This window comes from Labrus mixtus, chromosome 20 (genome assembly GCF_963584025.1).
Source record: "Labrus mixtus chromosome 20, fLabMix1.1, whole genome shotgun sequence".
In the NCBI taxonomy this organism is placed as follows: Eukaryota; Metazoa; Chordata; class Actinopteri; order Labriformes; family Labridae; genus Labrus; species Labrus mixtus.
The window spans coordinates 18,838,021-18,859,589 of NC_083631.1; the positions used below are offsets into that span (position 1 = coordinate 18,838,021).

Genomic DNA, 21,569 nt, shown 5'->3' on the forward strand with positions numbered 1-21,569 from the left:
GCTATTCGCCTTATTGTGAATAACGCCTGTCCTCCATAAAATCAAAACAAGTTATCAAAAAAGTACAGTGTGTGCCGACTGAGTCATGACCTAATCAGACCAATTTGGATTTTTGAAGCAATCTGTAAACATGTTAATTTCTGCAGTAAAAATGTCCTTTTTTTAAATGGGTGTGTATGTGACTTCCGGTACTTCTGCAGCCAGCCTCAAGTGTTCACTCGACAAACTGATTGGTTTTGCACTTTCACATTGGCTTCATATTTCACCGCTGGAGGTTGCCACTTGATCGCCACAGAGATGCTCCAGGCCTGTAGGGGGAGCTATACATATTCCACTTCTTCTTCTTCTTCCATGGTTCGATACTTGAAGTCAAAATGGATTTAGTTTCTAAACAGATCTTTAAACTAAAAACTTGTGTATTTAAGAACAACTAAATGCTGAAGGTACCGACAGTCTGAGGCGCCGACAGTTAAAACATTTGTGTTTTGTTCTTTTTAAAAGCAGGTGCTTTATATACAGTAAATCGACAGGAATATAATCCACGTGGAGCCTTTTAAAGTTTTACATCTCCCTCATCATTGTCACAGCTCGCCTCCATGCAAAGCACAGGCAGCCCGGTGTCCTGAAGGGACAGCCGTTGTCACGACAACCACAGTGCATGTGAAGGCCAATCAGATGAAATCCCCCGGCCCACGTCAGGTCCCATGATGTCTGAGAGTCACTCGCCGTAAATTGTTTGTGAGTGTGAGTGTGTGCGCTTGTGTGTTGGCTAACAACAGGCCCGCTGGCTGTGGTGTCCATCTTGGCTGTGTCATTGTATTCTGACCTGTCTGTAGTGATGGTATGTGACACCCTCACTCTCTCCTCAGCCCTGTGTGTGTGTGTGTGTGTGTGTGTGTGTGTGTGTGTGTGTGTGTGTGTGTTTCCTGTGCATCATGGGACATTTTGCTACACTTGGAAAATGTCAGGTTCATGTGTATGTAGGTAAAAGTGTTTGATTGATTACGTTGAATGATGATGCTGCTTTAATTGCATCTATGAAAATGTATCCTGACAGCAATTATGTGTGTGTGTGTGTGTGTGCGTGTGTGTGTGTGTGTGTGTGTGTTCGTAAGCATGCTTGCGTGCCTGTGGGTAGTATTCATCTCTACACGATGTGGAAAGTTTGCTCCTTATTTGACCTTAAAGACTGTGAGGCAAAAAGTAGGGCACATCAGTGAGCACACATTATAACACAAAACCACAGAAACACACACACACACACACACGCACACACACTTAAGAGATTCTAATCAAATAGATTATACAAGTCTGCTTGTTAATTTGTTGGCAAGATTTTTGCAGATCCTCTAATTTCAATATTGAGTTGTTGAATCCTGTGTATGTATTGTATTTTGTACATTTTTATGTGAATGTCTATTACTGCTTAATTCTAATAATGTTTTGGTGTTATTTGTATTTATTTATGGCGGCTCCAGATCTGTCTACAGATACTTCTCTTGTTTAAGATTCATGTGGTGTCGAGCTCTTTTTATAAATAAGATAAATATCGTCTTCCTCTCGTTGTTCCAAGAACTATCTTGCGATTGTTCGACTTTTGCTCGGTTTTCTTGTTCTCGCTCATCCTCGAAAAGGTACAAGTGAAAGGGACATTGATGGAGTAACCTCGGAAATCTTCGCACACGTCAGCCTTGTCAGGTTGTATATGATGGGCTGCTGCATGTACTCACAGCGTCTGCCGCTGCTGTAGCTGCTGCTGCTCCTGTAGTTGTTGTTGAGGCTGTTATTTTAGCTTTCATTTCGATGGAACCTTCTGGGGATGGTGTTCTGAATCAAATATTCATGATAGCAAAGAAAGGAAACATCAAACTCGGCAAGCCTACTTCCAGAAGCACAGTGCAACCACACACTTTGTGTGGTAGGGAATGTAGACGGTGAGGAATATGTGTTTCTACAGTTTAATTATATGAAGTCATTGATTTTAAGCCCTTTATGTGAGCTGATTAGTTACAATATGACTGATGGAATCACAGAAAGGGGTTCAAATCAAGTGAGTTTACGCTGTTAAACTGTAACTTCTCAACACATACACAGGTTAAAATCAAAGATTACGTACAGGAAATAAATCAAGGGCTTTACACAACTAATGAGCACACATAGAGGGGTGAAAACAAGGACTATGTACAATAAGTCAGGGGTAAAAATCAAGGACTTTCCCTTAACCCCCTTACTTAAATAAATGACTTTTATGGTGACAATGCTGTGAAAAAGCTCACTACTAGGGTTAAAAACAATGCCTCTCATTGGTAACAATATAATCTATAAGCTCACATTCAGGGGTCAAAATCAAGGACTACATACAAAAATATAAGGGTTTCAGTTAAGAGCCTCATACAGGGGTTTCAATTAAGGAGTTGTCCTCCTATGGTAATACGTTTCTGTCTTTGATAGGAGAAATCTGGAGTTTTGGGGTTAAACAGTAACAAAATAGGAGTTGACGACTACATAGACTGAAATAATGCTTTTGGGGGGGGGGGGGGGTGGTTTGACAAGTTCATTTTATCCTCTGTGGTGTCACACACTTTGTTTTCATTGCAAAACTACACAACTCCATCACTGGTTTCTCCACTGGGTATTCTCTGTTAGGAAACCCGGCCTGACCTTTTGATTTCTATCTCCATGTCTCCTTGCTCAGGGAACCTGAAAAAAATAGGGCTTTTAGATTTAACCTTTTTCTTTTGAAAGCTCCCTTCTTGAAATATTAATGCAAAACCTTGTCAAACAAGGATGTTGCATTAACATTCCTAACAGAGTCATCCTGGTAGCCTGCTGTTGCTGCCGACTAGCCCTCGTTTTCCTTGGCGTACGAGGGGGGGGGGACAACTTATTCCCTGTGGCTTCTGAAGACCTCCGACAAAACAGAAATAACAACTCTGAAGAAAAATACCAAAGTCAAACAACAATTTATGAAGTGATATTAAAGTTTTCATGATGCATTTTTGTAGCATTCTTTGTATTTCAATTGTGGTAATTATTGTGGCTGGAGCCAGCGTAACTGTAGAATCAAGACTTACTCATATTTTGTATTATAATGATAGTTTGTTATTCGCTATAGAATTTTATTACAATGTTTACAGTGAAATATCTCAATAAAAAATGACTAAACCTATGTTATATTATTTTGTTTTGTTGAGTACTTACAGTATCTCAAATATTTCAAACAGTTATCAAAGGGAGAGAAATCCGTAATTGTATAGTAGTAACAGGACGTGTCTTGTCCCGGCGGCCGCCATGACCATGACCGCACATTTCATATGACAAGCGACTCAATGTGCTTAAAAATAAACTTAGATAACATACATGATAAGAACATTATACAAAGACAGGATGTTCAAAAAACATGTTAAATATGGATCAAATTAATGATGTAAACGTGCATAAACCAACCTAAATTGTACAGCTGAAGTGATTTAAATGATTGAAGCCATTTTTGTGGGGAGTGGGGAGAATCTGTCTAAAGTTGTAAAAATACACATTACAGCTCATCAAAAATTACAGCTCATCAAAAATACAGTCATGCCTGTTAAAATACTAGTGTGACATTTGTGCTTCTGTGCACATTGGTTCTATTTTCAGCACTTTTTGAAAACTATAGTTACTAAATCTGTGCTACCATGTGATCCATGCCAACTGCAGTTAATGATAATAGCTTCTCAACTGTGAGACTCTCCCTCTGTGCACTAACACACATGCAGGAAAGACATTAGCTATGAACACAACCCCTGTACACTCTGTTCATTATTAGCATAGCACATTTTCCCCCAAACCGCCAACGCTTTTTAATAGATTAGATTTTCCATAATTACATGCGTATGTGGTAAAGTTATTCCAGAGGGTGAATAGAGGAAGTGAAAGAGAAAAAAAAAATGAAAATGAAACGATACGTTGGAGGTGGCTTACTCTGCAAAGGATGTGGTGGAAAATTGTGTTTAAATAAGTAAGGATGCAAAGGCGAGGAAAGCCAATTAGTTTGTGCAAAAAGCCAAAGTGTGGCCGCGTGTCGATATTGTATGTGCAGGTCAAAAGTGTTGTGGGACATGTAATTGGGGATTTACTCGAGTTATTTGTACTGAAACCGCCGTGTAATTTGATCGCAGCACGTCACTCCCAATTACTCGCCCACACACACGCACATTCCCCACCCTTGTACCTCACCTGTCTCTACAGTTTATGCATTGTTTGTGATAAACACAACAATAAGACATACAAACACAATATGTGTCCCTTTAAAAAAAAAAAAACATTGTGGGTCAAGGGAGTACACACTGACAGTCTCTATTTTGAACCAGACGTTCTAAGAGGTGAAGGGGCTATTTTAAGTCGGATTAGAGCATCCCTTTTTTTCTCCGCCCAGGACAGAGCACTTGGATGTGAAGACTGGAGAGGAAGTAATAATGAAAGAGAGCATGAAGAGGAATATATGAGAGAGAGAGAGAGAGAGAGAGAGAGAGAAATAGAAAAAGAGAGCGATCTGAGGATCGCAAAGGAGAAACCTTTAAGAGAGAGACATAACAGCAACTTAAAAAACAACAACCATAAAAGATTGATGTGCGACTAATTCAGTTGCCAGCAGATCCTCCGGCTATCTGAAACTATGTTTGACTGCACAATAAAACACACACAGACACGCGCGTGCACACGCACACACACACACACACACACACACACACACAAATACACACAAACAAGGAATAAAATGAGACCCAAGACATTTTTCTTTTTCTACTTTAGTAAGAGAATAAGACTTTTTGATCATAAAAAAAGAGACTACTGACCAATAAATCCATTTCTCATAGCATAGGGATGATTATTCCGTCCCCTCTTTACGATGGTGTGTATGGATCATTATTGGTTTATATATTTAGTGCAGAGAGGGAGAGAGCTAGTCAGTGGGCGAGCTACATTGACTCCTAACGAAACTTAAAGGTCCCATATTCTGCTTTTTCTGGTTTTATATGCCCTTTAGTGTGTTTCCCAAGTGTCCTGTGCATGTTTAGGCACATCTATGCGCAAAAATTCAAAGTCCGCGGAAACGCAGCTTCTCCTACGTCCTCCTGTTAGCTGTAGCATTAGCCGCATGTAACGCTCGGTTCTAGCCCCCCTTGATGAAAATGTGTCAGTCCGACGTCATTGTCAGTGTGAGATCACTGATCTAAGTCCATTGGCTCGTTGTGGCAAGCCCTGCAGCTCATGTTGCAATTTCCGAGAAGCGTGCTGAGCAACTGACCAATAACGACAGAGCGGATCGGCAGACCACTCAGAGCAGACTTGGCCCACGTGGGGTCTAACAGTGTGGGCTCAACAGAGTGTAGCTGACGGACTCAGAGCGTAGAGGGAGCAAGGAGGAGCAGTACATGAAAACAGACACTTTTTTCTAACTTTAGTTATTGTGAACGTACAAAAGTAGGTAAATAGATTAAATATACGAACCCTAAAAAGGGCAGAATATGGGCTCTTTAAACAGACTGCACAGCATCTCAATAGAAACAGTCTGATTGTGCTTTTAACATAATATATGGGCGATCAGAGTAGGCTGGAACTTTCTATCTTGAGGGCACTATCTTCTGTTTTTCTGTGCTTGTTAGGATTTGTCAGTCCCAAAGTTGTTACAGCTGTGAAAGCAGACGTGACTCTCTGAGCAGAAGCAGCGTCAGTCACTGGGGATGAGCTCAATGAAGGAAAGATTGGAATCCTTGAGAAGTGGTCTGACTTTTACCTGATAAAAGTCGAGTCCATGTCCCTCACTTGTTTCCCTCTCTGTCCCAGAAACAGAGCCCTGTGTTATCGCCCTCTGTTAGCTTAGCATAAGAACCACAAATGGGCAAACAGACCCATAACCAGTTATTTCACTGGGCCAGAAAGCTAGGCTAGTTTTTCTACCACTAAAACTAGCTACTATAGCTTCAGGGTTTTTTTCCTGGCATAAAAAGGTATAGTTTTTATTCTTTGTCCCAATGAAAATGTTTTTTTTTACCACAGTACTTTAAAGGAAAACAACCATTTTTTTTTACTTCTTGTTCTTGTCTTGGTTCAAACTGTACCATCACAGCAAATATTGGTAAGGAATTGGAGTCTGGAGCTTTACCTCACTAAGCTTTTCCCTAATACTATACTTATTGTTTATTTGTTAACGTTTACATATATTTTAGGCCTTTTTAAAGAGCATACATTTTAATGAAGCTCATAAATGCTACTGTGATGTTAGCCCAAGGCAAGCAAATCACCATTTAATGACAGAAAATAAACATTAAGAAGCTTAATAGCAACACCTGTGTTGTCTGATTTGCTGTATTTTTAAATGAGTGATCATAGGAAAACCTGAAGGGAGAAAGTCGTCTATACACTCCTGCTGATATAAATTTGGGACGAGTCTAATTTACCCAATCGGCTCCTTTCACTGTGTGCACTGAACGCCATTGGTATATATATATATATATATATATCTCTACTATGGAATTATTGTGGTAAATGAGGCTTTTTTTTAAGTAACATGATAAATGAATGTAACATTAGTTTGATACTTAAGCTATATGCACCTCGGAGTTTGGAAGTAAGATAGTAAACCAGTTAGCCTGGGATGCTATTGTATTCATCATGTATGATAGCATATCATAGGATAGGCACTATGTTAGAGAGCAGACAAAAACACAGATCTGTTTCTAGCCCTATGCGTATACAGGCATGTGCATGTGGAAAAGTCTGAAGCTTTACAGACCTGCTGTTCCCTTCTAAGGTTTCACATCCTCAGGGGACATAATGCAGTCCCAAGGTATTTTTTTTTGTGCAACTTGTTCTGAAGCTGCTTAAACTGTTGATATACCCTGACCTCTGCAACATACGGTCAATATGAATATGAATGAATAATATGCATAAATGAGCTCAAACAGAAGGTGACTCAAGTGTGAAGGATTCGGCTCTGTCTTTTCTAAAAGGATTCTCAACAACCTTTATGGCGTCTGCCTTTTTCTACAATGTGTTTTTTTGTGCGTGTCCATCTGCCTTCATCCTTTCCAAGGTCTCTGTGTTCTTAAGACATTTTTCTGATAGTTTCCACATTAAATATGTCAATGTTTTTGAGACTTGACTTCAAATCGGCTTGATTCTTTAACAAAAATCATCAACAGAAGGCTGCAGAGCTCGTCATTTTACAGACGCATCAGTGATATTTCATGGGGGAATGCAGTAGGGGGTTGTAAGTGTACATGCTTGTTTATGATTAAAGCCTTAAATGTTCAATGTACAGTCGCAAAGTGTGACACACAACCAATATTCCTGCGCCACTGGTCGGCCATGTGTGTTATTTCCTGTTGAGCACCCCCCTCTAGTGTTGCACCTTTAGACTGCAGTGAATTGATTCAAAGTCTGCAGTGTAGCAGAGCTGTATGGAACTGACATATGATGATGACATGTGCTGGTTTGAAATAGCTAGTCTGAAATTACTGCATTGCTTGGTAAAACTGCAAAACTTTTTTTGGCAAGAAAAAAAAAACAATTTGGGATTTAGAGGCGAGTATGTTTCAAATACAACCTTAAATGTATAATTTTAGATATGAATTCATTCACAGATTGTTTTACTATTAGCTGATTGTGTGTAAAGCATAATGTAATTGAAATAAATGGTCACTTCATTGAATTAATAGACTAATAAGTGTGAAAACCTATGGTAAATAAAGAGCTAGAGGGTGCAGCTTTAAAGGCACAGCATGTAAAGTACACTGCCAGGGGGCTCTCAGTCAAACCAATAATAAAAGATGATGTTGACGCTCACGAGGGAATCATGGGAGTGATTCTGTCTGCTATTTTCAAGTATGTAATTTAGATATTTTACAGAAAAAATTTGAATGAAATTCAATATATTGTACCTCTAAGGCTTAGCTTAGCAGCCAACTTAGCGGTAAACTTAACTTAGCACAAGGGGGAAGCAGTAAGCCTTGCTATGTCCAACTTAAAATTCATAAACTATTTTTTTAGACTTTTTAACACTAAAAAACTTTGAGTCTTAGTGATGCTTTTCTCTTCTTCCATCTTTGCTGAAACATCTTCCTTGAGTCTGCACTGCTGATCGGGCTTATCTTATGACACTGACAACAAAAAGACTGCAAACTAATAGGCAGATTTTGTTACCTCCACATACCCTTGGCTTTAAATCTCCAGTATAACTGTTAGCAAAGGAAGCAAAAAAAAAAAAAAAAAAGAGATATATGTCAAATGTCTCCAACTATTCCCTTGTGCCACTCTGTGTGCGCACTTGCAGTATATTTGGATTGGTGTGTCTGACAAAGGGTATATATTTAGGGGGCAAAAATGTGTGGTCATCTCTGTGTGTGTACATGTACATTCATCTGTGAAATGTGAGTGTGTGTCAGTGCAGCCCAGGGTGATTTACACTAACAAGACACCCACTCTGCTGACAACTGAAAAGACCCAGGGAGAAACATAAGATGACAAAACCAACAGCAGAGGGGACAATCCCCATGTGTGACACAGAGCAGACAGAAAGCTCCACAAACTGCTTTTAATGCTGTCACACCACCATTTAAAGCTCCCACCTACATAAATACACAGAAGCACATTTTACCCAACGAAGCTAAACAGCAACACATACAGGACTAGACACCTTAACTTGCACTTGAGCCCTGTGTTGTCTATTAAAAATGTGAAAAGGGAAGAAAGAGCTAATGATTTGCCAATAAGATTAAACAAATAGCCTAAAAATTAAGTACGTTTCGATGCCGTTATGGAGTAACAAATAGAGATATAAATGAAAGCTTAGCTTAATTTAGCGATGTGGAGCTGTATCATTAATTGTAGGTGCTAAGTAATTTCCATTTAGCAAACAAGAGCTCATATTATTACTGCAACACTTCGAGATTCTGAGTTACCACAGAAATTATCAATGCGTTTACAATGTCCTAAAGCTTAAATTTAAGTTTTCAATAAAATTACCGTCGCGTTGAATCAACCAATAGAAACAACACAAAACAACTCCGGGGTAGCTAGTTGCGGGTGCTAGCTGCTAGCTGCGGGTGCTAGCTGCGGGTGCTATCTGCTAGCTGCGGTTGTAGCTAACATTTGCAAAGGGACATGACAGAATTAGCTTATTTAATTCTAAAAATGTTAACTTTCAGGAATGAAGCAGCTCGTTCAGATAGTCCTCTTCTTCACCATCCTTATCGTCCTCCTTTTTCGGCAGCACAATGTCTCCATGTAGGCAAAAAGCATCCCCATTGCTGGAATTAGCCTAGCACTTTCCCCCCTTTCTTATCAAGGTCCACAATCACTTGGTTTTCACGAACTTACTGTTTTTACCGGTTAAATTATAAATATAAAGAAACTCAAGACTAGAATCTACTTGAGTAACTTTTGTTAATTTCACACACCCAACCAATCGCAGCCGCAGTTATCTGGACTACAATTCTACAATTCACTTAGCTTTTATCCAAAGCGATGTACATCAGAGAGTAAGTACAACACAAGCAAGGATCTAGAAAAAAAGGGAACAATGTCAGTAAGAGCAAACGATCAGCTTTGAGTCCGATTGGACACACAGGTGCTGACAGGCATTGCACAGAGGACAAGCACAACATTGAGGGCAGTTCTTGAGAGCTCTAATCAGTATAGTATTTACACCTGCGTCACTTGAACGTCCACCATGATTAATAAAATAGTGATGGGAAATCCGGCTCAATTTTGTGAGCAGGCTCATTTGGCTCAGCTCAGTAATAAGTTATATCGAATAGTGCTACCCATTGAGATGGAGAGATGTGCTACCATGCTGATCTGTGCAGTAGCCCACAGGAGTATTTTTTGACAGCGGCTATTCATTCATCTATCAATATATTCTTCCTCTAAAATCGTTAACAAAGGTTTTATTACAGTGGAAATCATCTTTCCAATTTCCTTACAGTGTAAATACAGAGTCATGGGACTATCATTTGATGGTTCTTGGTCTCGGAGCACTCTGGTCTTTGGTCTTGACTACAACTCTAGTATTGATGTTACACTTGTTAGTCCTAATAAAACAGTTTTCATTATTGTTGTTTAACCAATTCATAAGCAGCAGTATACCACAGTGACACATTCTCCAAGTTTATCCAATATCTATTGAAAGGTATTTTAAGGCACTGAGCCTTGTGGACATGCTGCATTCAGCCAAATCCCAGTCAGAATTCAAATAAGTATAGACTTTCATCATCTCAATAGATTAGTGAAACCAGCATGATTAGTGAAATGTCGTTTCACACTGAAGGTACTGAGAAAACAGGTGAAAATAAATTGTCACATATCCACTTCAAGTGAAATGGATGAAGTGAATCTTGCTAAATGATTTCAGATTGATTACAGAATTGTGTCTTTTACATCAGGTGTATTTGAGTTTCTTCAGATTGCATCATGAAACTGTCTGTGTTGTAGCCTAAAGATGGACTCCTTGATCTGCCAGGTGATTAAAGCTTCTGTCCACCTCACTGAGGCTGAGGAGCTCAGAGCCTGAGGTCGGGGCAGCTCATCTATCTCCTGTCATTTAACAGAAAGACAGCCTACAGAAATCAAACAACTAACATTTGAACTGTGTGGTGGATGCCCCCATTAGCAGCAATTTTCGCTTGTTTCATGACACATGAGCTGTTTGATTAGTCATTAGTCAGGCTTTTTATTTTTTTGAGAAGAAGCAAAGCAGTCTTACCTTCAAAAGATTATGCTAGCATCACAATTTGATTTCCTCGTTATAAAAACAACCTGAAGAGATTAATACAACTAGAAAGTCAACCTGTTATCGTAAGTGAGCATCATGATACTTAATAAATGAACCTTCCCAGCATTAATAAACGTAAAAATCCTGCTGGACACAGACAATCCATCTTTAGAAGTGGCATGTTTAATGGGACTCTAGTCCTAACATGCAATTATGCCATCCTCACTGGAAGATTTACAAGACAAAACTACAGAAATCCATTACAGACAAAAGCAATAATGTGGAGCTAGTGTAAAAGACTGTGTCCTGATTTTTCAAACAATAAAGTAGGAGTGAATAAGAGACCAATCTATGCTTTAGAAATAGAGAGCACACTTGTGTAGGCCTTTAGCCCAATAAAGAACTCAGTTCCCCACAATTCTTTTATGGTTAAAATGCACCAGAGTGCTCTTAATACCAAAATATTGTTGTTTCTCTACAAATAGATTTATGCTAACAAGCATCACACATAACATGCTGAGAATGTCAACATGCTAGGAATAGGACTACAAACTGATTTAATACACATGTATTTATTGTGTCGTTCACAGAGATTCATCCTTGTGATGCATTTGTATTGTTCAGTCAATGGCTAGCCAATGTGCTAAGTTAATTATCATCAAGTTTATACAGACTTGTTGTTTTGTATCCAAAAATAACCTTAAAACGATGACACACGTTCTTCATTTCTAAACATGCCATGACTGTATCTATCTTTGTATTTGGAAGAAGATATACTTCAATCCTGAGAGGGGAAATTCAATTTTTTACACTCTGTTTTTGAACATGCTACACACACATACACAAACAGGATCCTATGGATTATGCACTAACGGTTTTGTCAAATCAACTTTTGTGTTTACAAAAAAAAGATACTGACGAAGAATAGAAACATGGCGAATGATAACAGGTCGCCGGCTTTGCATTAAACCCGCAATTACCTCAGAGTTGATTTCAAGAGTTAGTGGTCCAAAGTTAAATGTAAAAGCTCCCAAAATTGGGTAAGAAATGGAACCCTTTTCCATCAAACCTTTGAGAAAGCAATAATATTCCTTCCACTTAATCCATTTTACAAGAGGAAAGGGACTGAAGAAGCAGGTCACCATTCTGCAGACACTTCACTTTAAAACTTTAAAGAACACATTTGCTCCCTAATCACATCTCCGCTCCACCTCTGCTTTTTTTTTTTTTCCTTCCTCCTATCTTGCTTCTCTGCACCATCTTCTCATAAGCTCTCTCTCCTCCGCTGTCAGCTTTAATTAGGCCAACAGTGTGTGCCCGTGGTGTGTGTGTGTGTGTGTGTGTGTGTGTGTGTGTGTGTGTGTGCCCGTGGTGTGTGTGTGTGTGTGTGTGTGTGTGTGTGTGTGTCAGTGGGAATGTGGGTGTGTGTTTTTAAGTGGTCTTAGGAGGCCAATCACTCTGCTGTGTGTCTCTGCTGCGTCCTGCCGGTCGAGGGGAGACACACACATATATACGCAGAGACTATTGCTGATGCACAAGAGCCAGCGTTCAATGTGGGTCTAATGACTCCCTCTACAGTTGTTCTCCCACTCCTTCATACACCGCTTGATGTCAAAACGGGCCTGACTAAGAGTGCAAACACAAACGCAGACCGTCTTTGAAACCAATAAGTCTAAATGGGCTCAAACTTTGTCTTATACTGTATTGATGTGTTGAAGCCTGCAGGAGAGAAAATAACCACAGTCATATGTTCATGTGCCTCTTAACTTGGGAACATTAAAGCACAGCATATAACAACTACAAGCTCATAAGCTGGTGGTGGGAGGGTTTGGTGTCTTGCTCTCATGGGTACCTCGGCAGTGCTCAAGAAGTGAACTGGCATCTCTCCAGCTACCAGACCAATTTCCAGATTTGGTCCACACCAGAACTTGAACAGCAATCTGTCCAGTTCCCAACCCAAGTCCCTACAGACTGAGCTACTGCCGCCCCATTATTTGATTATTCCAATGCGGGCCTCATTGACTAGCTCTGTTTGTAAAGTGTGCGGAGAATGTTTAATTATTGTTTGGCACTTCAGAAATAAAAATGGATTCATTCATTTGTTTGATTATATGAAAGCGTGAAAGAACAAGCAACCTTTAAAAATGTTGAGATGATGTAACAAATTACATTTTTACTTCACTTATGATACAATTACAGACAAATGAGAAGAAAAATAAAGAAATTTTGATTTTCTTCTCATCAGGAAAATCAATATTTGGTGTTTTACAGTGATACAACTGTGTGTGTGTGTGTGTGTGTGTGTGTGTGTGTGTGTGTGTGTGTGTGTGTGTGTGTGTGTGTGTGTGTGTGTGTGTGTGTGTGTGTGTGCATGTAATCTTTTCAGGTAGGACAAAGAAACACGAATATGAACACTTTTAATGATAACTGAATCACTGACAGACAAATAAACTGAGAACGAAACTTTAACAGGCTGGTCATTGCAGCAGTCAAACTGCGATTTACATTTGGTCCCATACGTTCAGTTTTATTTTTACTTCAACAAACAGCCCCCCCCCATCCCACTCCACACACACCCAAAAACGTTACTGACCTTGAGGTGGGAAATAGTTGTTCATTATTTGAATAAATGTGGTAATGAGGTAGTATGAACATGTACGAGGGGTAATAGCACCTGAAAAGTACCTCTCTGTATCGCCTCCTATTCGACCCCCCCCCCCCCCCCCCCCCCCCCCCCTCCTCCAGTCACTTATTCAGGTACAGCGGCAGTCACCACTTCACTGTACGGTCCATACCTGCTGAACTTGTCCTTGCCCACCACAGCCACACACAGCTTGTGTCCGGGCTTGTACTTGCTGATGAGCACACACATAGGCAGACGGTCTGCTTTCACTTCCCCGAGGATGTTCCATTCACCGAAGCTGCCGCTGCCCTTCCCTTTTTCCATGGTGATGTAGATTCTGCAGCGAGGAGAGAATGCGGAGTAAGTGACAAGGGACTCGCTTGCTGAACTTTGCCGCCACCTGGTGGTGATTTCTACATGAGCAGTGCAGGGGACAGCGTTCCTCTCCTAGGTGTGAGACTGGCTGCTCGTCTCAGAATCAGAGAAGCAGATGTTGTGGACATCTGGCACACTGCTGGTCTCAGATGGCAGCAGCTTAAGGGACTTTGAGAAGCAAAACCCATTTCATTCAAGTAACTCTATTAGCTTAAAATCAATTTGTCTATGAATCAATCAGCACTTTTGATGACACATTTACCTGAGTGAAAAAAATGCTGAGTTCTAAAACACCACAAGACTCTTAAATAAATAAAACATGCTCCCCCTTTTGTGCAACACTCAATAATTTCTTGAATGTATTTCTACTGCAAATGTATCTCTGCTCACTGCTTCAATGTATATATTTAACCCTAAATGCAAATATATGTCTATTTTCAAATATCACTAATGTTATTACTTCTTCTCTTGTTATGTTACATGAATCAATAGAGGCACTGAGACTGCATCGACAGTAAACTGAATAAACTAATAATCATATTGAAAGTTATTTTCTGAAAGCATTCCTTTCTTCTTATTTGCAGCAGTGGTGTTGGTATTACCTCATGACTCCTTTTTTTTTTAATCACGTGTGGTGGGAGAAGTATGAGGCCGGAGATTATCTTCATTTTGTGTGATCAAAGCGTCAAATTATGCAACAAAAAAAAAATTGGATGGATTTGTCAGACGCGCAGCTTCTCACCTGTAACTCTGCATGGGCGGCGCGCACGGGTCTTCCGGCTGCACGTTCCAGAGCACAGAGAGGCCGGGAGGTTTCCTGATCAGCGCCAGACGTACTTTTACTTGCTGGGGGATGTTGAATGAGGCCGCTTCCATGTTCAGGACGGAGGGGAAAGTGGTGGCAGGAAGAGGAGGATACCGGAGGTTGTCCTTGAGCTTATACAAAGAAAGAGGCGGCGGGTTTAATGTGAGGAAGCAAACAATCGCATGGATTTGTGATTATGGGTTTTATGACTGTTACCTGTTCTGACACTGTGTGCGCGGAACTTTTTGGATTGCCGGCAGAGAGGCATTCCAGTTTCACCGTCTCGGCTTTCTGATCCTCAAACTGAAAGGTCTCCTCGAAATGGTCCACATCTTCGTCTTTCTTCATGCACCGTAAAAAACAGAGACGTAGGATTTATAGAGAAAAAGAAAATACACACAATGTAAAAAAAAAAAAAACCAAAAAAGGCATCACAGAATTCAAACTTTAGGATTTTTTTATGTACTTGAGTAGCTTGTTGTGTTTTTTTTTTTGCGTCCTACCTTACACAGAAAGGAGCTAAAAGGAGTGTGAACTGTAGGAGGAAGCTCGTCTTCTCTTAAATCTGCCATGGCAGCCATCAAAGCTTAACACGGATTATCCACAATGATGAGTAAGAGAGTAAAAAAAAAAAAAAAAAAAAAAAGGAAAAGAAGTAGAGTGTTGGTTATTTATTAATGCTGTGACTGACTCTTGTTATTTAATTTGGGTCATTATAACAGCTTAGTGTGTCAGTTTTTGCTCACTGAACGCTGAAATGTCACCAGCAGCTTCATTTAACACAGTTCACCGTTTGAGCCATTCGTACATTTAAATCCATCTTACCTTCCTTCTCTGAATGGATCTCCTCCAGGGCCCTTTCTGCCTTTACCTGCACAGAGAGGACTAAGGTTGGCAAAATGTTCTGTACCTGGATACTTTCAGTACCACATGTTTCAAAAACGACACAATCTCAGATTTTTTTTTTTTTTTTAAATGACTGAGAGTTTCAAAAAGTACAGAAGCTTTAAAAAAAAAGTCATATTTTAACATTATGATGCAGCGATGCAGAGAGAGCAGATGTGGTCCATCCAAATTCACAGGTTGGTTCAACAAGATTATGCGTCATAATAGAGATGGAGTACTTGTAACTAGGGCCCCCACGATATGGGGGGGCCCTAGTTACAAGTACAAGTACTCTTTTTTTAATACTTTATTTATAACTTTTTCAGAAGACATAAAACATTCAAAGGGTTAACGAAGAAGAACAGTTCCCACCTGCCCCATCCCACTCTACAAACAAACAGAAACACAAAAAAAGATATATACATAATGTATGTACTATATATACCCAAAATGCAAAATACACATAAAAAAAAGACAAAACAATAAAATACATGCATCATCTATGTACTCTAAGTTACACATTGCTATAGTCATCCTTTTGTGATATTATGCTGCATTGATATGGGATTTTTTGAATATATATAGGAAGAGAATAAAATCTGATACCAATGAATTGGCCGATATCTTTCTTTGCATTTATCCCTCAATACAGTTATCGAACACGTGTGGGAAAGATATATAATGAAGACAACATGGTCACTTCACTGGAAACTAACTGTTGTAGTCCATACAGCACACTTTAGTGCTGAACAATGATTTGAAACATGACAAAGCTTAATGTGTACCTTAATTTCAAGGTGCTTTTGTCTCTTGGCCGTCTCACCGGGGCTTTTTCTGTGCACTGAAAAAGAAAAATGTATTTGTTTTGCAACCCAAAACAATGCAAATATTCACTGATAAGCATAAAAACACGCTTGCTGGGCTCTTACCTTGTGACACGGTTTCCATTTGCTCATCCGCAGAGTTCGACCTGTAGAGTTGGATATCAAACCAAACAGTTAAATGCAAATTGATCTGAGACATAAGTTCACCTGGTGTCTTAAAATTATTTCAAACTTCACATACCTGATGGTTCCCACATTTAAGAGGGATGAAAGTGCGCTCTGAAACACAAACATCCATTTGTTTAGATACTTTTCGTGAATTTGAGAGTGTTTATAAACACTTTGGATTACACTGAACATGCAAGTCAGTCTCAACACAATCCATCTGCTTTGTTTTTTTCTGTGTGTGTGTATGTATACGTGTGTGTGTGTTTGTCTGCATTCAGACCTTTTCCTCCGTCGTTGACATGTGGGCAATAGCTGCTTCTGCCCTCGTGGTTAAGGTGTTAATTTTAGCCTGAGGAAGATAGCAACATGAGGTAAAGATTGGATTGGATTTTACGGTAATAATAAAAAAAAATGAAAAAATGATGGAGGAAACTAGACAGCAGAAAAATGGAAGCTTTAAAGATGAAAGAGCAGCTTTAAGACTTGGAGAGGAATGGTGTCAAAAACAGCTTGATGTAATCAAGGTATCGAAGGATTAAAGAAAAGAAAAAGATTAATGAAGGAGGAAATGAAAGGGAAGAACAAAGACGGCAGTGAACATTTGAAATGTAAATATACAGGAGATTGTTGTCAAGTTGTCACGTCCTCGCAGATTCAAGGATTTAAGGAGAACTAGAAAATTCAATCGGTGTGATTCCACAGACCTCCAGTTTCTGGACGGAGCCTTCAAAGTCGATGCAACGCTCCAGCTCCAGCAGAGTCTCGATCCAACCCTGTAGCTTGCTTTCTTTCTTTGTTACTGCCCTGTGAACCTCCTGCTCGACTAGCGCCTGCAGCTGGACACACACACACACACACACACACACACACAAAACACAACAATGAAACACGCAGGCATGCGTCAGATCTGTATTCAATTGCAGGTTTTAGGTTGAATTAACATTTATGAATCAATTTTACTGTCTCCTATATTCATTCTTACTTCCAATTGGGAGAATTTCATTTTCCCATTACTGGATCCAGTGGAGGCTGAACCGGAGGGCGTGCTCTCCATGCTTCATACGGACACAGAGACACACACACACACACGTAATGTTAAGATTTTTCTCAGAGTGCACTTGATATTATTTGTAACTCTGCATCGAGGGTGTTATCATGACAATCATATGTGGTAGTATAACAACAAGGACAACACACGTCTTAGACTGGGCGCAGGGAGAATAGCAACGACACAGAGAAGACACAACATAGTGTGCCAAAGAAAACCACTTCACATCAGAAAAAAAAAAAAAAAACCTGGCATAAAGTGAAGTGCAAAGAGAGACTTTTTTTCATTAAGCATTTGCACAAGCAACACAGAACAGACAGAAGAAAAAAAAAACGTTTTGGGGAGCAGCAGTAGTCAAAAAGAACAAGACACTTGCTCAGGTTCAGCAACAAAGATAAGGAGGAAAGGATTGATAACACCTTTCCAGACCAAACAGAGGTTTAACCACTGTAGGAACGACTAAACCCAAGCAAGTTAAATTAGACATCACAGCTCACACAAGCTGCACAAACATGTTTGCTGTAAGAGTTGTTCTTCTGCAGATACCAGTTTGGAGATCTGCATGCAGCCTGTAATGCTGTTTGGGGAACCTAAACACCCAAACACAGAAGGATGTTTCCCAATAGGAGCACAAACACACACACACACACAGCTTAATGCAGAGGAGAGAATAGCCAAACTGTAGGACGCTTTTGTGGCGCTGTACAACAAACAAGATCAACTCACGCATCCAGAAGACATGCAGCCACTTCTCGGTTAGAGTTCAATCCCTTTGCTTTTTTCAGAGCAATCCACCTTTCAAATGCCGATCCAATATCGACCCGAGCTCTGACCTTCGACATGCTTGTTGGCTTCAAACTCTTGCGTTTAATGGATTTGGTGGAAGGCTTGGCTTTTTTCTGAGCTGGCCTTCTGTTGCCATTGCAATCAGTCTGATATTGAGATTCTGCCATTTTTTTTTTACTGAATCTTCAACGTGATTGTGGGAAATCAAGGGAGGGACAGTTGAACATTAAAAAAAAAAAAGAGTAAAAGGTCACTGTTCATTTTGTTATACTCCATGATCAGACTATGAGCAGCTGTATTTGCGAATACCAAACTGTTACACCATGTTGCTTGAATGACAACGTCAGGGCAATCACAAGGTTTCCAATCATGTACTTACTTGTAAGGCGGACTCCTACTTTGGAGACGTATGCGTACTAACTCTGATCTTGGGGCTGCAGATGGCCTAGGAGTGAGGTCGCACCCCATGTACGGAGGCTGTGGTCCTCCAAGCTATCAGAAAAAATAGCGACAATTTCTGATAAATGTTATCCAAAGCCAGAAGGGGACAATCATGAAACATTTTTCTGATTCACTGTTTATGGCAGGGGTCCCCAAAACTATATTTGGTTACTTTTTGTTCATTGAAGAAGTCTACAAGGAACAACAACCAACATTGAGTGTGGTATCACGTCTGACGAGAACTGAAAAAACACAATGTAAACACATGATGATACATACCAAGAGATCATCAATCCAATGCTTATTATAGTTTTCACCAAAGTTTTTCAGCAACTGATGACGTTCAACAGTTTTGGAAAATATATGAACAAAAAAGGCGGAGTTTTTTTTCCCCACTGGTTAAGGCAGGGGTCCCCAATTTACGGCCCCTCCCCACATTTGGCCCGGCCCTCAGAACAATTCAGAATGCATTTTAAAAATCAAAATTGTAATATATATATATATATTTTTTTTTTTTGTCATAGGCCTATAAAAGTTTAGCATTTCAAATAAAATGTTCTTTAGCTGTGAACTTTTATCATTATTAACTCACATGTTAGGGAAGAGAACATTTGATTCAGAATTCAGGGTATTTAACCAACAGTGGGCTAATGATTTTTTTGTTCAATGCAAAGAAAAGGCTGTTTGTCTCATCTGTCAAGAGCTAAAAAAAATAAAAATAAAAAAAAAGTGGACTGTTACCTCTGCAAACTAAATTTGTACGCCAAGTTCAACTGAACCAATCTCCTGGGATAAAATCCATCTCCACGATAATACCGGTAGATGTTATTTAATGTTACATACAAAAATTAATAATCATTTGGCAAGGAAAACTGTAAACAAAGAATCATTGCTTGTGTCTTGCTTACAGAATAAAAATCTTGTTCAACATGTATTCATCTCAAAGTTCATGTGTTCAGTGATGTTTGAGAAATAAATAAAATCAGAACAAAATGTCCTTATCTGCACTGTAGTTTCACATCATGGAAAGGTGAAGTTATGAGGCCCTCAAAGAAAAAAAGTTTGGGGACCCCTGGTTTGTGGTCACACCAAAACGTTGATGTTCACATTTAAGAAACTACAACACAAGAATGACACTTTCAAATCTTCCTCCACATAGCAGTCAGTGTATAACAGTAAATGCAAAGATGCACATTAGTTAGTATTCTCCCACCTCTGTTGCTCAGTGGTATCCTCTTTGACAGTCTGTGCTCTTAATAGAGTCCTTTACTTCTTTGCAATGTTGCACACTGTTGAACCAACAAACACACAACATATAAAATCAGGATTAGGTGTGATTTTAAAACTTCCTGATTCAGAAAACAGCGACCAGACAAACAGCACACCTTCAGCTTTCCTCGCTCCTTATTCGCGTCGTGATTTTGCAATTTATGTATTCATAGTGGCATCATAAATAGTGGAATAATAATAATTACGAGCGCCAGTTGCTAAATATGCTGCTTGTCCATAAATCACGCCAATACTGAAGGACTGAAGGGTAAGTTAGTCCAAACTTTACCCGGTGTTTTTAGCGGAATCCCTGATAACGTTAGCGCACTGTAATGCAGCTATCCCACAGACTACCTTCTTAAGAAGTTAAAAACAATACAAATATAATGTATGACTATGGTGTCCCAAATAAACACCGTCCTGTTTAGCCGCGTAGACCAATTTTAGTTAATATTTTATTTAAAAGAACCTACTGTTACTCATGAACGATGCCTTACTTGATGTTTAGCATTTAGCATGAACTGCTCGCAATCACTTCCGGCTCTCTTCAGACTTCAGAATAAAATGTATTAGGGACAATATTTTATTTTATGTACACTGACTTTGGAAACAACTATTTTTTTTTCACATTAAACATCTGACTCATAATAACAACTCATGTGAAGAAAAAAAAATTAACATTTGTCTGATTTATGAAGACAGATCCACTTTTTTGAAGACATTGCCGAATTCGTTATTCAGAATAAAAGCATCATCTGATTTAACATCTTGTGAATAAGGGATTGTTTGACAAAATCTTATTCACAAGATGTTGATTTGCTTTTTTCTTTAATATCGTCATTACTTTTATTTTTGTGTAGCTGTGTATTATAACAAATATTTTAAATAAATTAAAATAAATATCATGTACAACTATATTCTTTTTTTTATTTTTTTTTATTTTGGGGAAATCCTTTCAGTTTTCAGTCAACAGCTGATTTTATAGGTTGGTTTTCTCACAATACAGTGATAGTACAATGATGGAAATACAAACAACAGAAGATCAGGCATCAATGATAACATCATGGCTGACTGAAGATAAGGTGACACTACTAGAACTGCTAATCACAATGTAAATATTTGTCATCAAAAGTGTGAGTTAAATGTTGTTTTTGATCATTTTCTTCTTAATTGTAAATCCATCTTTAATGCTATTTTTTAATTGTTAATGTACAGAAATTGTTCTGTTTTATTACTCTGTAAAGCACTTTGAATTGTTGCCTCGCCTTATGCTGCACCACAGCCTTGAAATATGTCCAACACTGATAATGAAAGGTGATGTGAAATAAGTAGGCAGTCTCTAACAGAGTATTACAACAGTGGTTACAGCTGTAAACGACGGATTTGAAACATAGAATAAAACTTTTTTAAAAACACATTCTTAAGATCTACATCTGATGAGAATGGGCAACAGAAAAAAATAAGCACCTGTAAAATAATGAAAATGTCAAAAGCTTGTCCATTATTTTACTCTGACATTAGATCAGAGTTCACTTGGATCTTGTAGAATAGAGGAAAAAAAAGTCTCCGACATGAACATCACGTAGTTTATT

The 21,569-nt window shown here is 39.1% G+C and overlaps 1 protein-coding gene across 2 annotated transcripts; it reads right to left on the minus strand.

Annotated features, from left to right (window-relative positions):
• Window positions 1–13,478: 13,478 nt before the first annotated feature.
• atf7ip2 (activating transcription factor 7 interacting protein 2) lies at window positions 13,479–20,526 on the minus strand. Of its 2 annotated transcripts, XM_061065617.1 has the most exons (14): window positions 20,451–20,526; window positions 19,922–19,997; window positions 18,647–18,759; window positions 17,416–17,488; window positions 17,138–17,269; window positions 16,714–16,782; window positions 16,507–16,544; window positions 16,371–16,411; window positions 16,227–16,282; window positions 15,382–15,427; window positions 15,060–15,142; window positions 14,773–14,898; window positions 14,494–14,681; window positions 13,479–13,713 (listed from the first exon to the last, which is right to left on the minus strand). In XM_061065617.1, the coding sequence occupies exons 3-14, from the start codon at window positions 18,733–18,735 to the stop codon at window positions 13,503–13,505; spliced, it is 1,152 nt and encodes a 383-aa protein (XP_060921600.1). In that variant the 5' UTR covers window positions 18,736–18,759; window positions 19,922–19,997; window positions 20,451–20,526; the 3' UTR covers window positions 13,479–13,502. The 2 variants fall into 2 exon arrangements, with proteins under 2 accessions (XP_060921600.1, XP_060921599.1); XM_061065616.1 differs by lacking the exons at window positions 18,647–18,759; window positions 19,922–19,997; window positions 20,451–20,526 and adding an exon at window positions 18,208–18,640.
• Between the last annotated feature and the right edge of the window lie 1,043 nt (window positions 20,527–21,569).